This window comes from Lipotes vexillifer, unplaced genomic scaffold (assembly GCF_000442215.2).
Source record: "Lipotes vexillifer unplaced genomic scaffold, Lipotes_vexillifer_v1.1 scaffold390, whole genome shotgun sequence".
NCBI lineage: Eukaryota > Metazoa > Chordata > Mammalia > Artiodactyla > Lipotidae > Lipotes > Lipotes vexillifer.
The window spans coordinates 2,918,589-2,930,497 of NW_006784503.1; the positions used below are offsets into that span (position 1 = coordinate 2,918,589).

The 11,909-nt window shown below is 42.9% G+C and overlaps 1 protein-coding gene across 3 annotated transcripts in view; it reads left to right on the plus strand.

Annotated features, from left to right (window-relative positions):
* NOL10 (nucleolar protein 10) overlaps positions 1-11,909 on the plus strand; it is a 90,840-nt gene that overhangs the window by 21,391 nt on the left and 57,540 nt on the right. For 2 of the 3 annotated variants that reach the window (XM_007456920.1, XM_007456921.1), the window contains 4 exons: positions 2,298-2,376; positions 3,579-3,728; positions 6,456-6,522; positions 8,784-8,836. In XM_007456920.1, the coding sequence (XP_007456982.1) occupies positions 2,298-2,376; positions 3,579-3,728; positions 6,456-6,522; positions 8,784-8,836 (349 nt within the window). The remainder of the gene's footprint in view (positions 1-2,297; positions 2,377-3,578; positions 3,729-6,455; positions 6,523-8,783; positions 8,837-11,909) is intronic. The other variant, XM_007456922.1, reaches the window with a different exon arrangement.

Sequence of the window (11,909 nt, forward strand, 5' to 3'; positions counted from 1 at the left end):
TATGCTGTTAAGTGGAAAAGTAAATCATACAGTTCCCTATAGAGTTTTATCACATTTTCATAAGAAAAAAAATGAACTTAAGTGTACAGTCATAGGGATGAAATCTGGATATATTACAAAGTGTTAAAAGTAGCTCTGCCTGCTGATTCAGCTTCAGGTGATTTTTTTTTTTTTTTTTTTTTTTGCCTCTCACCACTGTGGCCTCTCCCATTGCGGAGCACAGGCTCTGGACGTGCAGGCTTAGTGGCCATGGCTCACGGGCCCAGCCGCTCCGTGGCATGTGGGATCTTCCCGGACCGGGGCACGAACCCATGTCCCCTGCATCGGCAGGCGGACTCTCAACCACTGTGCCACCAGGGAAGCCCCAGGTGATTTTACTTATTAATTTTTTTATGCTTAGCTTTATTTTTTTCCTACACAAACATTATAAGCCGTCACCTCTGTTATTTGACATAGGTAGAGTTCTAGAAGGTGGAGCCAATACAGTCAGAGAAAGAAATATGTGTTAAATTTTGGCTAGCGGAGGACAGGCTTTTGTTCTTTTCAGGTGATGTGACTGTCTGCCTAAGAAACCCAGTAGAGCTAACTGAAAAACTATAAGCACTAATAAGAGAGTTAAGTAAATTGGTTACAAAATAAATGTACAAAATCAGTGGCGTTGATGTTTATCAGCAATATCCAGTTAGAAAGATACAATGAAAAGCAGTTCTCATTTATAACAAAATAATTTACAACAAAAAAAATTGTAAAATACTGAGGGATAAGCTTAATAAGGGACTATCTGAAGAAAGGGACAAAATTTTATTAAGAAACTAAAAAGTTTGAATAGGGCTTCCCTGGTGGCACAGTGGTTAAGAATCCGCCTGCCAATGCAGGGCACACGGGTTTGAGCCCTGTTCCAGGAAGATGCCACATGCAGCGGAGCAACTCAGGCCGTGCACCACAACTACTGAGCCTGTGCTCTAGAGCCTGCGAGCCACAACTTCTGAGCCCGTGAGCCACAAGTACTGAAGCCCGCGTGCCTAGAACCCGTGCTCCACAACAAGAGAAGCCACTGCAGTGAGAAGCCTGCACACCGCAATGAAGAGTAGCCCCAGCTAGCCGCAACTAGAGAAAGCCTGCGTGCAACAATGAAGACCCAACACAGCCAAAAATAAACAAATAAAATAAATTTTAAAAAGAAGAGTTTGAATAAATGAGGAAAAATAATGTCATCGCACTGAGAAATGATTCCAGAGTTCATTTTGAAGAGTAGATGACTGAAAGTGATGCAGACGAGAGACCTCCAGGTTCCCGTGGATGCTTCAGTGTAGTTGCAGGCTGAGGCTTTAGGTGGCATAAGAGACCTGAGGATGCCAAGAGTCAGCAGCCTGGACTGAAGGTCCTGGTCCAAGGTCGTGGAGACAATAGGTATTGAATGCCTGCTTCTGACTCATCTTCTAGGACCCTTTCCCCCTCAGAGCGTTATTCTTGGTTACTGAGTGAGAAGCATACTCCAGATTCAGAGCCATAAACATCCATCATTTTGTTACTTTTACAGGTTCTGGGTCCCCATTTGGGGACTAGTCTTTATTTTAGCTTGACATCACTAACTTTAAAAATGAAAATGGGGGGCTTCCCTGGTGGCGCAGTGGTTGAGAGTCCACCTGCCGATGCAGGGGACATGGGTTCGTGCCCCGGTCCGGGAAGATCCCACATGCCGCGGAGCGGCTGGGCCCGTGAGCCATGGCCGCTGAGCCTGCGTGTCCGGAGCCTGTGCTCCACAACGGGAGAGGCCACAACAGTGAGAGGCCCGTGTACTGCCAAAAAAAAAAATTAAAAAATGGGTATACCCATGCCCGAATATAAAACTGTTTTCTCTTAAGCAAAAAGGGCATGATTCTGTAAATACCTTATCCTGGCTTAATCAAAATGAAAGATACTGTCATACTGATCTTTTTCAATTGGTTTTATATTTTCAGAAACCTTTTTTTGCTTGTAGCTACTTTGAAAATATTTCTTAGAGTTTTTAAAGAACATAATCTACAGATTTTTAAAGGTAGATTACATTTATAAGTAATCTTTTCCATTCATTCATTTCATTTATTATTTTGATTTTCGTCATTTCATTTCATTATTTTGATTTTCATCAAAATAAAGGTTATTTTTCATTTTGATTAAGAAAGTTTGGCTACAGTTACCTTTTAAACAGAAGATTAAGAAATGTGATTGTCCCCATTAGAATTGAAGTGAAGATTAATAATGAATTTGTTATTTGGAAGGAGATATGCACGAAATACAAATGTTTTGCCTTTCAGGATAAACAGTTTACCAACGATCTCTGCTTTGAAATTTAATGGTGCCTTGACCATGGCAGTTGGAACATCCACAGGGCAGGTAAATATGTTTAAGTTGGAAACTTCACACTTCAGTTTCTACTTCAGGGGCGTGTATGTATCATGGGAAACATCCACATGTCTGTTCACTGTGGGAACAGAAAATGAAGCATTATTGTTTTGGACAGAGTGGAGAGGGTACTCAGAATGCTGTGTTCCTTTAATACTTTGAGAAATTCTGGTTCTGGCCTGAATGGCTGGTGTGAGAGGCTCTTGAGCTGAAGCTGCAGTGGGGTATGCCTCAGGTGTCCTGACTGTGGTTTAGAACAGCATTTTCTAGAGAGTGTGGAGTAGAGTTCCGTGGTCATACAAGTTTGGAATTCTCCAGATTTCTACTTTTTGAGGTTTATAGTGCATTTAAATATATATTGAAAGCTCGGAGAATTCCTGCAGACAAAAAATGTGTTGAGTAAGTATTTCCAAAATGTATTTGCCCAAGGAACCTTTTTTTTCACCCAGCGCTATCACCCACATCCGGTGCAGTGTGTGATCAGTGGGACATACCTCAGCAAACGCTAGTCTGAGGAGTACAAATGAAATAGCTTCAGGGATTTAATTTCATCTTTTCTCTCTTTCCTTCAAGGCAGAGCCCACACACCTGTAAGTCTGTTCTGACCTCAGCACAGGTGTGAGCCCTGCTTCCAGTAGAGTTACTGCCTCTGTCATTTGTCACCTGGGACTGAGATCCAGCTTCACCAGGCCCCTTGCCTATCAAGACAGGGCTCAGAAGAGACCCCCCTCGCCCTGAAAGTCATAACCCTGCAACCACCATCTGTCTTGAATCTACCAGGGCTGTCTTCATTATGCTTCTTGTTCTTGTTTCTGTCAGCCGCTGTGACAGTGCCTGGTACACAGTAGGCCCTCAGTGTATATATTTGTTGAATTCATAAATGACACAAATTCTTGTGGACTTTCCTTTTGGTTCCTTCCTTAATATAGCTAAGTAGTTCTCAATCTTAGTGTGCCTAAAAACTACTCTCAGGGTTGAATTCGTAAAACCATATACTGGAAGGGTAATTTAAGAGATTTTTCTGGAGTATTTTTTGCTGGCTGACTTTAGAATCTTTGTACCCTGAGTGAGGGGTGTTCATTGTGTTGATAAAAAAGGTAATGAAGCAAATGGCAGCCGTTATTCTAAGTTTTAAAAGTTTCAAGATAAAATATTTAGTTCATTTAAACAGAAATAACTTTTTTTCTTTTTAGGTTTTATTGTATGATCTTCGGTCTGATAAGCCATTGCTAGTTAAGGATCACCAATATGGGCTGCCCATTAAATCAGTTCATTTCCAGGATTCATTAGATTTGATTTTGTCTGCTGACTCTCGAATTATCAAAATGTGGAATAAGAACTCAGTACGTATTTTTTGTTGTACTTACTTATTTGCCTATTTTCCATGTAATGTTTCTTTTCTTTCTGTTGCCTTTTTTGAGCAATGTGGGTTCTTGAGAAAGAAATATCAATACTAAGCATCCGTTTGGGCACTTCATTGGAAGTCAGTTACTTCGGGATAGATAATATTCATATTCAAAGTAGTCAAGATTGTTTTCTTCCTGTTAAGAAGTTTTCCTCATTTGCTAGAACGGGCATGCATTTTTACATGTTCAGTTAGGTAGAGAGTAAATCATCGTTTAAAAAAAAGATTGATCCATGAGAAACTCCCTAGATTTTGAGGCTGTCTTACAACCCTTGGAAGGTTTTTATGAGCTACTACTAATCTTTCCGTATCAGTATTATTATACATCTCAATTTCATACCCTTTCCCCATGTCAAACAATTGGATTTTAGATATGATACCTTCACAATAATTTCCTATAGTATTTTTCTTAAAAACAATATTTTCGTCAGAATATTTGATGTTCTCTGCCCTTCTGAGTGTCATTTAAAAGGTAACAAAACCCTGTGTTGCTGGTTTTATTCTGCTTTCTGTTTTTGCTTTTTCATTTTAAAACCTAAGTATTTTGAGAGAGTAGTAAAAGATTAGTTCATCAACTGAGAAAAAATTCATTCAGTGTAGCAGTTGCTTTTAAGAGTCTTTGCGTTTATTGGTTTCAAACTTAGCATCTTTAGTCAAAAAGTGTTACTTTAAAAAAAAAAATTCATTTTTGAGATGAAGTTGGTGGAGGGCCCAGCAGCCTCAGCATTAGTTACCGGAGGGCAAGCGTCAGTCTTTCCTGTGAGGGCTGCCCGAGTTTAGGGCAGAGATGCCACCAGCAGCTCCGTCATGGTTCAGCTACTGATCAGAATCCCTGCCTGCTTGGACCATTACTTTTGTTACTTTTGTTTTTCATTTTCATTTTGTCAACTCTCAAAGTATTGACCTTACTTAGCTCCCTTTCTTTTTTTCTCTGGATGTGCTGTGGAGGTTCAGAGTTATCCTTGGGGTGTGTCCCGTCTCTCAAGCCCTGTTACCTTTGCAGCTCCTGAGACTCTGGTAGGGAGAAGAGGAAGGGCTTCTGGCTTTCCTCAATTCCTGGAAGAACTGCCCTGACGATTGCCCGGGAACCGACTATGCTGCTTTGAGTTGGAGGGTTTTGAGGGCTTTCTTAGGAAGATACGTGGTGTCTTAGGCTGGAATTTTCTCTGCTCTTTTCTGATAATCCAAACTAGTTTACTTTGAAACAGTATTTCTTTTTAATACTACAAATGCAGGCATTTTCTTTTTGGAAGGTCATAGCATACTGGTGAATGAGAAGTTTCCCTTGGCCTGGCCTCCGTCCTCCCTAATGGTAAACTTACCAGTCTGGATGCATCCTCCCAGGCCCTCTAACTGCTGCATAGTTTTCCCCAACATGGATTTCTATGAACTGTGGCCCCTTTTCTTTTTTGTTCCATGCTATTATTATTCCCATTTCACCTTCCTTTTTCCTTCCCTCTTTCCATTTTGTTTCAGTGGGCACTTGAGATGAGAGGGAGGTAGCCGTGCGAGTTCCATTGTCTGTCTTGAATTAGAACCTGGCTGCTGTTTTTCACTGGGTGCAAAATTAGTTTTTTAACTACTGCCCCCACTTTGCCGTGGAGCCTGTAATAATGGGTTAATAAATGCAAGCACTGTCAGACATTTTCAACAGCAGTTCTTGAAATCACGTTGTAGCCGCTACAGTAAGTTTTATTTGGGTGTTGCTGTAATGACTAAATACGTCCTCTTCACCAGCACCCAAACTACTTGGTTCTGCTTGACTTGCTTTCCTGGTTTATCTTTCTCATCACCTTTTTCCACTCCCGTCTACTTACTTTCTGTCTTTTTTCTTTTACTTCTTTTTTTTTTTTTTTTTCTTGCGTTATGCGGGCCTCTCACTGTTGTGGCCTCTCCCATTTGCGGAGCACAGGCTCCGGACGCGCAGGCTCAGTGGCCATGGCTCACGGGCCCAGCCGCTCCGCGGCATGTGGGATCTTCCCGAAACGGGGCACGAACCCGCGTCTCCTGCATCGGCAGGCGGACTCTCAAGCACTGCGCCACCAGGGAAGCCCTCTTTTACTTCTTTTAATTTTTAAAACTGTAGTATATTTCCCCCCACATTAAAAAAAAAAATTTACCCTTTGCTATGTAATAGCTAACACTTTATGTATTTATAGGATTTTGTTTTGTAAGTTATTTTATATTCATCATCTTACTTGATCCCCCTCAAGTCCTCGTGACGCAGGTATGGCAGATACCATCCTCATTCTGCCTTGTTGACCGTCTCTTCATCTTTGGTTTCTTTGAGGACAAGTTTACCTAGGGTGTGTTTTCCAGGTTATGAGAATTTTTTAAAGTTGATGTACAACTTTATTTTAGACTTTACCCTTTCCTGTTTAGACATTATCTTTAAAAGTTTATGCTCATTTTCCCAAGAAAGTCACCTCTCCCCCCAAGCCTCAGTTTCTTCCTCTCTAAAATGAGAGGATTTGATAAATTGATAAAACAAATTCTCTAAGATTTTTTTGAACTTAAATTCTGTGATTTCAGTTAGGTGATTTTATTTTTTCACATCAGCAGAGTGTAGTGGAGTTATGTGTCCATGTTATTTTCTGTATATCACATTGCCAAAAGTTGTCTTCCTTTAACTATTTTAATAATTCCTTTTTGCTTGTTCTTTTAGGGAAGAATATTTACTTCCTTGGAGCCAGAACATGACATTAATGATGTTTGCCTCTATCCCAACTCAGGTATGCAGTATGTAGCAACGGGCCATTCTGTGAGATGAATCTAGGTTATGCTTTATAGGGTTTTAAACTCATTTTATTTCTTAAGACAGGGTTTGGCTTGGTTGGGACAATTCTTGGATATTGTATTTACTTGAAAAATTAAGAGCAGGAAGTGGCGTGGATGATTGAGAAAATGACCCTCTCAGTGACTTAGGCCTCAGCCAGCCTAGCTATTAGTAGAAACTGGTAGCAGTCCATAGGTTGGTGGCAGGTGAGGTGCTATGTAGTGTGTGCTTTAGCTGTTTTATGTGATTGGTAATCGTGTGTAGGGATTTGGAGGAGGCTGGAGCTCCCTGATGATGATACACAGGCTCATAAAGCCATGGGTTTCGTATATTCTGTGTTGCAGGCTGTTCAGTAAATTACCTGGCAGATTTTTAAGATTTAACAATCCCTTCAAGGCAAATCTGTGAAGAATTCTGGAAAATGAGAACACTTCCCACTCTCAAGCAGGGTTGTATTCTGAGGATGGACATACACAGATAATTTTGATGGAGGGATATGAGGCAAAGCAGGAAGAGTTCTGTTATGTATGTACAGATGGCAGGAGAGAGAGAGAGTTCAGCTGAAGCAGAGAGGAGATCTTTGTCTGCATTGAGCCTGGGGTGCTGGGTGGAGTTGGGAGGTGAGGTGATCCCCATGAGGGGACAGTGTAAGAAGGGCAGGAAGGATGGGCGGGGGCACAGCACGGTGCACGGAGGAGCTCTGGGAGGAATGGGGTGGGAAGCAGGTGGTGCCCAGGTGGTGCGGACCCAGGAGTGACCTGCTGAGTGGCTGGGTGCTGTTTGTGGTCGGGACCTGCTCAGACCCTGCTTCCAGAGCTGGTTCTGTCCACCAGGTAAAAGGTAGATGAGATATGAACTAAGATGAGTAGGAAGTGATACTCGGAGCCGAGATTGGGAGCACAGGAGAGAGAGCAAATTTCGAGAGAAAGATTATGTTTTCTTCTTTGATCCTTTGAATGTGAGGAGGCAGGGGACAGTGGCAGCATCTGGCAGAGGGTCTCCAGCCTGGCCACCCCTAGGATCGCCTGGGAGCATCTTAGAAGTACGGCTTGCTTGGCCCTACGCACATCAGGGGTACTGACTCGGTGTCTGGGGGAGAGCCCCGAAATGAGTTACTTTTCACATGCTTCCCAAGTGGCTGTGAAGCCCTGCCCTGATCCACAGCCTCACCCTGGGAGCCATGTCCCGTGCACAGTGAATAGTGTGGTCTTGAGAAAAGCAGGTCTGCAGATGCTAAATTCTTTATTTTTTAAATTAATTAATTTATTTATTTTTGGCTGTGTTGGGTCTTTGTTGCTGCGCGCGGGCTTTCTCTAGTTGCAGCGAGCGGAGGCTACTCTTTGTTGCAGTGCGTGGGTTTCTCGTTGAGGTGGCTTCTCTTGTTGCGGAGCACGGGCTCTAGGCACACGGGCTTCAGTAGTTGCAGCACGTGGGCTCAGTAGTTGGGGCACAGGAGCACTAGAGCGCACAGGCTTCAGTAGTTGCGGCGCTTGGGCTCAGTAGTTGCAGTGCGCAAGCTCTAGGGTGCGTGGGCTTAGTTGCTCCGCGGCATGTGGGATCTTCCTGGACCAGGGCTCGAACCCTGTCCCCTGCATTGGCAGGTGGATTCTTAACCACTGCGCCACCAGGGAAGTCCCAGGCTGTTAGATTCTGTATGGGTCTTTTCTAGTGTAGCTACACATAGCATTCCCTGTAAGCCATTTTGTTTTCTATCAAGGTGTAAAGTTTAATTCAAACATTAGGAACTACTTTACTGTGCCATTTGGTGGGAAATACTTTACCTTGGTTCTTTGATTCCTGATTAACAGAGAGAAACCTTTCTTCTTGACTTCCTTATTATTATTATAATAAATAGTGCGTCAAAACTACATTTTATCTATGTGTCTGAAGCTTAAAACTTTCCCCCTTAAAAATGATGGCGAACTTTGTATAGACCTGAGCACTTCATGGTGGGAACTGCTCAGTCACTTAGCTAATACAGACAGCCTAAGTGTTTTGCAGATGGGGAAGCTGGTCTTTCTGATACTTAAGGTGTCCTGTCTGGGAGGGTCAGGGACCAGGCCACGAGCTGACTCCGAGGGTGCCTGGCTGCCGGTCTGGCTCTTCTGCCATTCGCCGTGTTCTGAGCACCTCATCCATTTCAAAACGTAAAACAAGTAGAAAAGGGAGCTTTTCTTTTCCCCATGTGTTTACCTTTTTCATTGTGTTTATTTTTAGGAATGCTTCTTACTGCCAATGAAACCCCCAAGATGGGCATCTATTACATTCCGGTAAGTGATACAGAAAGGAGTTATAAAAATAGGGCAAGAAAAGATACTGTATTTTTAAGCTGGCTGTGTCGAGCGACTTTGGGTCTGCATGTGGCTGTGTAAATTAGACACAGTGGCTCACTTGTCAATTCCCTGTGCTTCCTGGAACCGGTAAAATAATGCTTAACCACTGTGCACGGGAAACTACTTCATATCCCATTAAAATAGTAGAAATTAATCTTTATTCTTCAGATCTACATTTGCTTTTTGTTTCAAAGCATTCCAGAATCTTAAACTTCCAGCTGTTAGTGATCAGGAGATCTAATCCCCTAAAATAAAAGTCTGGTTCTCTCTTCCAGTCATCTCTTTGTAGTTTGTGTCTTTTAAAAATGAGTTTATATAAAAGGAACTATCTTAGATTGCCATGATCAGTGATGACATGCAGTTTGCAATCGTGTGCCGTTTTGTCTTCCTTAAAGAATTCTTCTGTTACGTTTGCCAGAAGCTTCCCTACCTTTACCTAAACAGAAAAGCATATAGTACAAAGTTGGCATTAGATAACGGTTAGCAAACATCTCCTTTTCTGAGATTTGGGAGGAGCGTGAGGGGTGCTGAAGGTCAGATCTTTAGGGCAGTGAGCTCTCTAGTCACTGTCAGCTCCAGTTATGAAGCTTCTTTATATTGATGATGGGTTTTTGAAATACCTCACCCATGTGTGTGTTTCAAAAAAAAGTATTCTGTTGATGTTGACTTTCTGTGGTTTCAGGAACCTGATATATTGTTGAAAGTACTTTGAGATGTTTCTTTTGATTGATAGTGAAATGAAGACTATTCAAACAGCAGCTTTTCCGTTTTCCTAAATTGTCATTTGTTCCTTTTCTCCCCGGAGTCTCACAAGTACTGCTTCCATATTCCTGTTAGTTTATGTATCTTTATCTTCATCTGATCAATAAGTGATTGTATCAACTGTGTGGCAGACACAGTGCTATAGGTTGGCAGTGTAACAGTGTATAGGGTACTGCCCCTTTCTTCAAGGAGTTCATTATTAGGGAATAAAACAAGAAAGTAGACAATTTCCAGTCAGTGTGATGAATGCTATAACAGAAGTAAGGAACCCATCATGGGGCTGGAAACTGGTGGGAAAAGTGGAGGATACTCAGAGAAACCTTCCCAGAGGAATTGATTTCCAGGGAGAGCAGAAGGCTGGTTCTATCTCCTGGATGACGAAGGTGGGGTGCAGAATGGGAGAAGGATCTTGGAAGTAAAGGGAACATTGTGTGCTAAGATCAGGGAGAAGATAACACATGTGGCCGAGCATTAGCGCTTGAGGATTGGCGGTAGCTCAGGCTGAAAAGGTGCTCCGCAGCCAGGCTATGATGGTCTTGTAGGCCAGGTGTGATGGTGCAGGGCAGGCACTCCTGGAAAAGTTGTAAGCCGGAGAGTGCTATGGTCAGATTTGCATTTTTGAAGGATTATTTTGGCTGCCATCAGGAGAATGGATGAGGTAGGATCCAATCCGGAAGCAGCAAGAACAGGCTGTAGCAATCTACAGGAGAGATGATGGTCCCTGTGTTACCTTGGCCAGGCCTCCCTTTTTAGTAGTTGGAGCTTTGGGGGTCCTGGGGTAATTTGAAAGAAGTCTGATCTGGTGGGCAGTGATTTCAGAGGTTTGTTATCCATGAATAGCCAGATGGTGCGTCCAGAAGTGTCCACTGATGAAGACTTGTGTCGATCACGAGAAGAGCCTTCCCTCGGTCCAGTGTTAATAGTCTTCTCGCAGCGTCAGCCCCTCTGGGAACGTCAGGAGAGGCAGAATAAATCAGTTTGCCCCTCCCTTTACTTCTCCTGGCGGAGATCTCTTTCCGTCTTCCTCTCAGGAGTGCTTACTGTGTTTTGATTGTCAGCAACTGCCTATAAGGCATCGATGTCTTGAATGGAAGAGCCCTTCCTCCCGTCAGAAGTGTGTAGAATCCACCAGAATCTGAGATAGAGCGTGGAGGCCGCATGGGGGGTCTGCTCAGCTGGTGAGCAGCCGTGGGCTGAGAGCCCCTTGGTGTGGAGCCGGGGAGGGCAGTTCTGAGTACTTTTGCGGGAAGGCTGTCTTACCAGCTTGTGCTAAGATGGTGGCAGTGGGGACAGAATTGGAAAGATTGTCAAGGTTGTAAGACAGACTTGGTCATTGATTGGATGTGAGGAGGAAAGAACCAAAGATCACAGCTGCTTTCTGCTTGGTAAACATGCAGACGAGGAGGTCCCTCCCTGAATCCAGGAGGAGAAACGGGTTGATAGACTCTTAGAACTGGAGGAGACCCTTATTCCCTTCTGCTTCTCTGGGTCTATTTCTCAGAGCGGGCTTTTTTGTTCCAGGTTCTGGGAACTTAAATTTGCACGTGTGAGAGGGTCTAGATGCTGGCCAGGTGGTGAGAAACTGCTTTCTTGGCAAATGTTAGCTTATCTTATAAGGTCTTTTTAGTTTCAACTCTGTAGCTCAGATTTAACTTGAGCGCTGTGAAGAAGAATCCAGAGGCTGCTCCCAGGTGACTGCATGTGCGGACAGTGAGAGCAGAGTTGTTCTTGCGCAGCTAAGCATTGTGCTGCAGCTGGTATGTAAGTGGTCCTTCCTGACCTGCCTTTCTGTCCTGCTGCCTTGCACGGAGTGAGGTTTTAGAGTGCCGCTTGTCTTTACTTGGAACCTATTCTTTGTGACACACTCCTTCAAAGCAGAGAGAGCCCAGGGGTCTGAAAGCCTGCCATCTTTCATAAGATGAAAAATATCACTAAGCTGATATTTGGCACAAAGGTTTATTTGAGGCCTATAGAAACAGAGAAGTGTGTGTTTAATATATAATTCATGCCAAATATGGGAGGTTTGGACTGTGATTTGTATCAACATCTTATAAACCAGGTATGAAAACTCTTTTTCCCTGCTTTGGGGCTGTGCTAAAAATGAAGACAGCTTAATGTTCTTTCAGCTTATTAATTTTTGTCTTTCTACCTGATACCATCTTTCTTGAATACTTGAAGTCTTTTTAGATTAAATGCAAATACTGATTTATATACTTTCTTTTTTTTTTTTTTTTTTTTTTTTTAACCT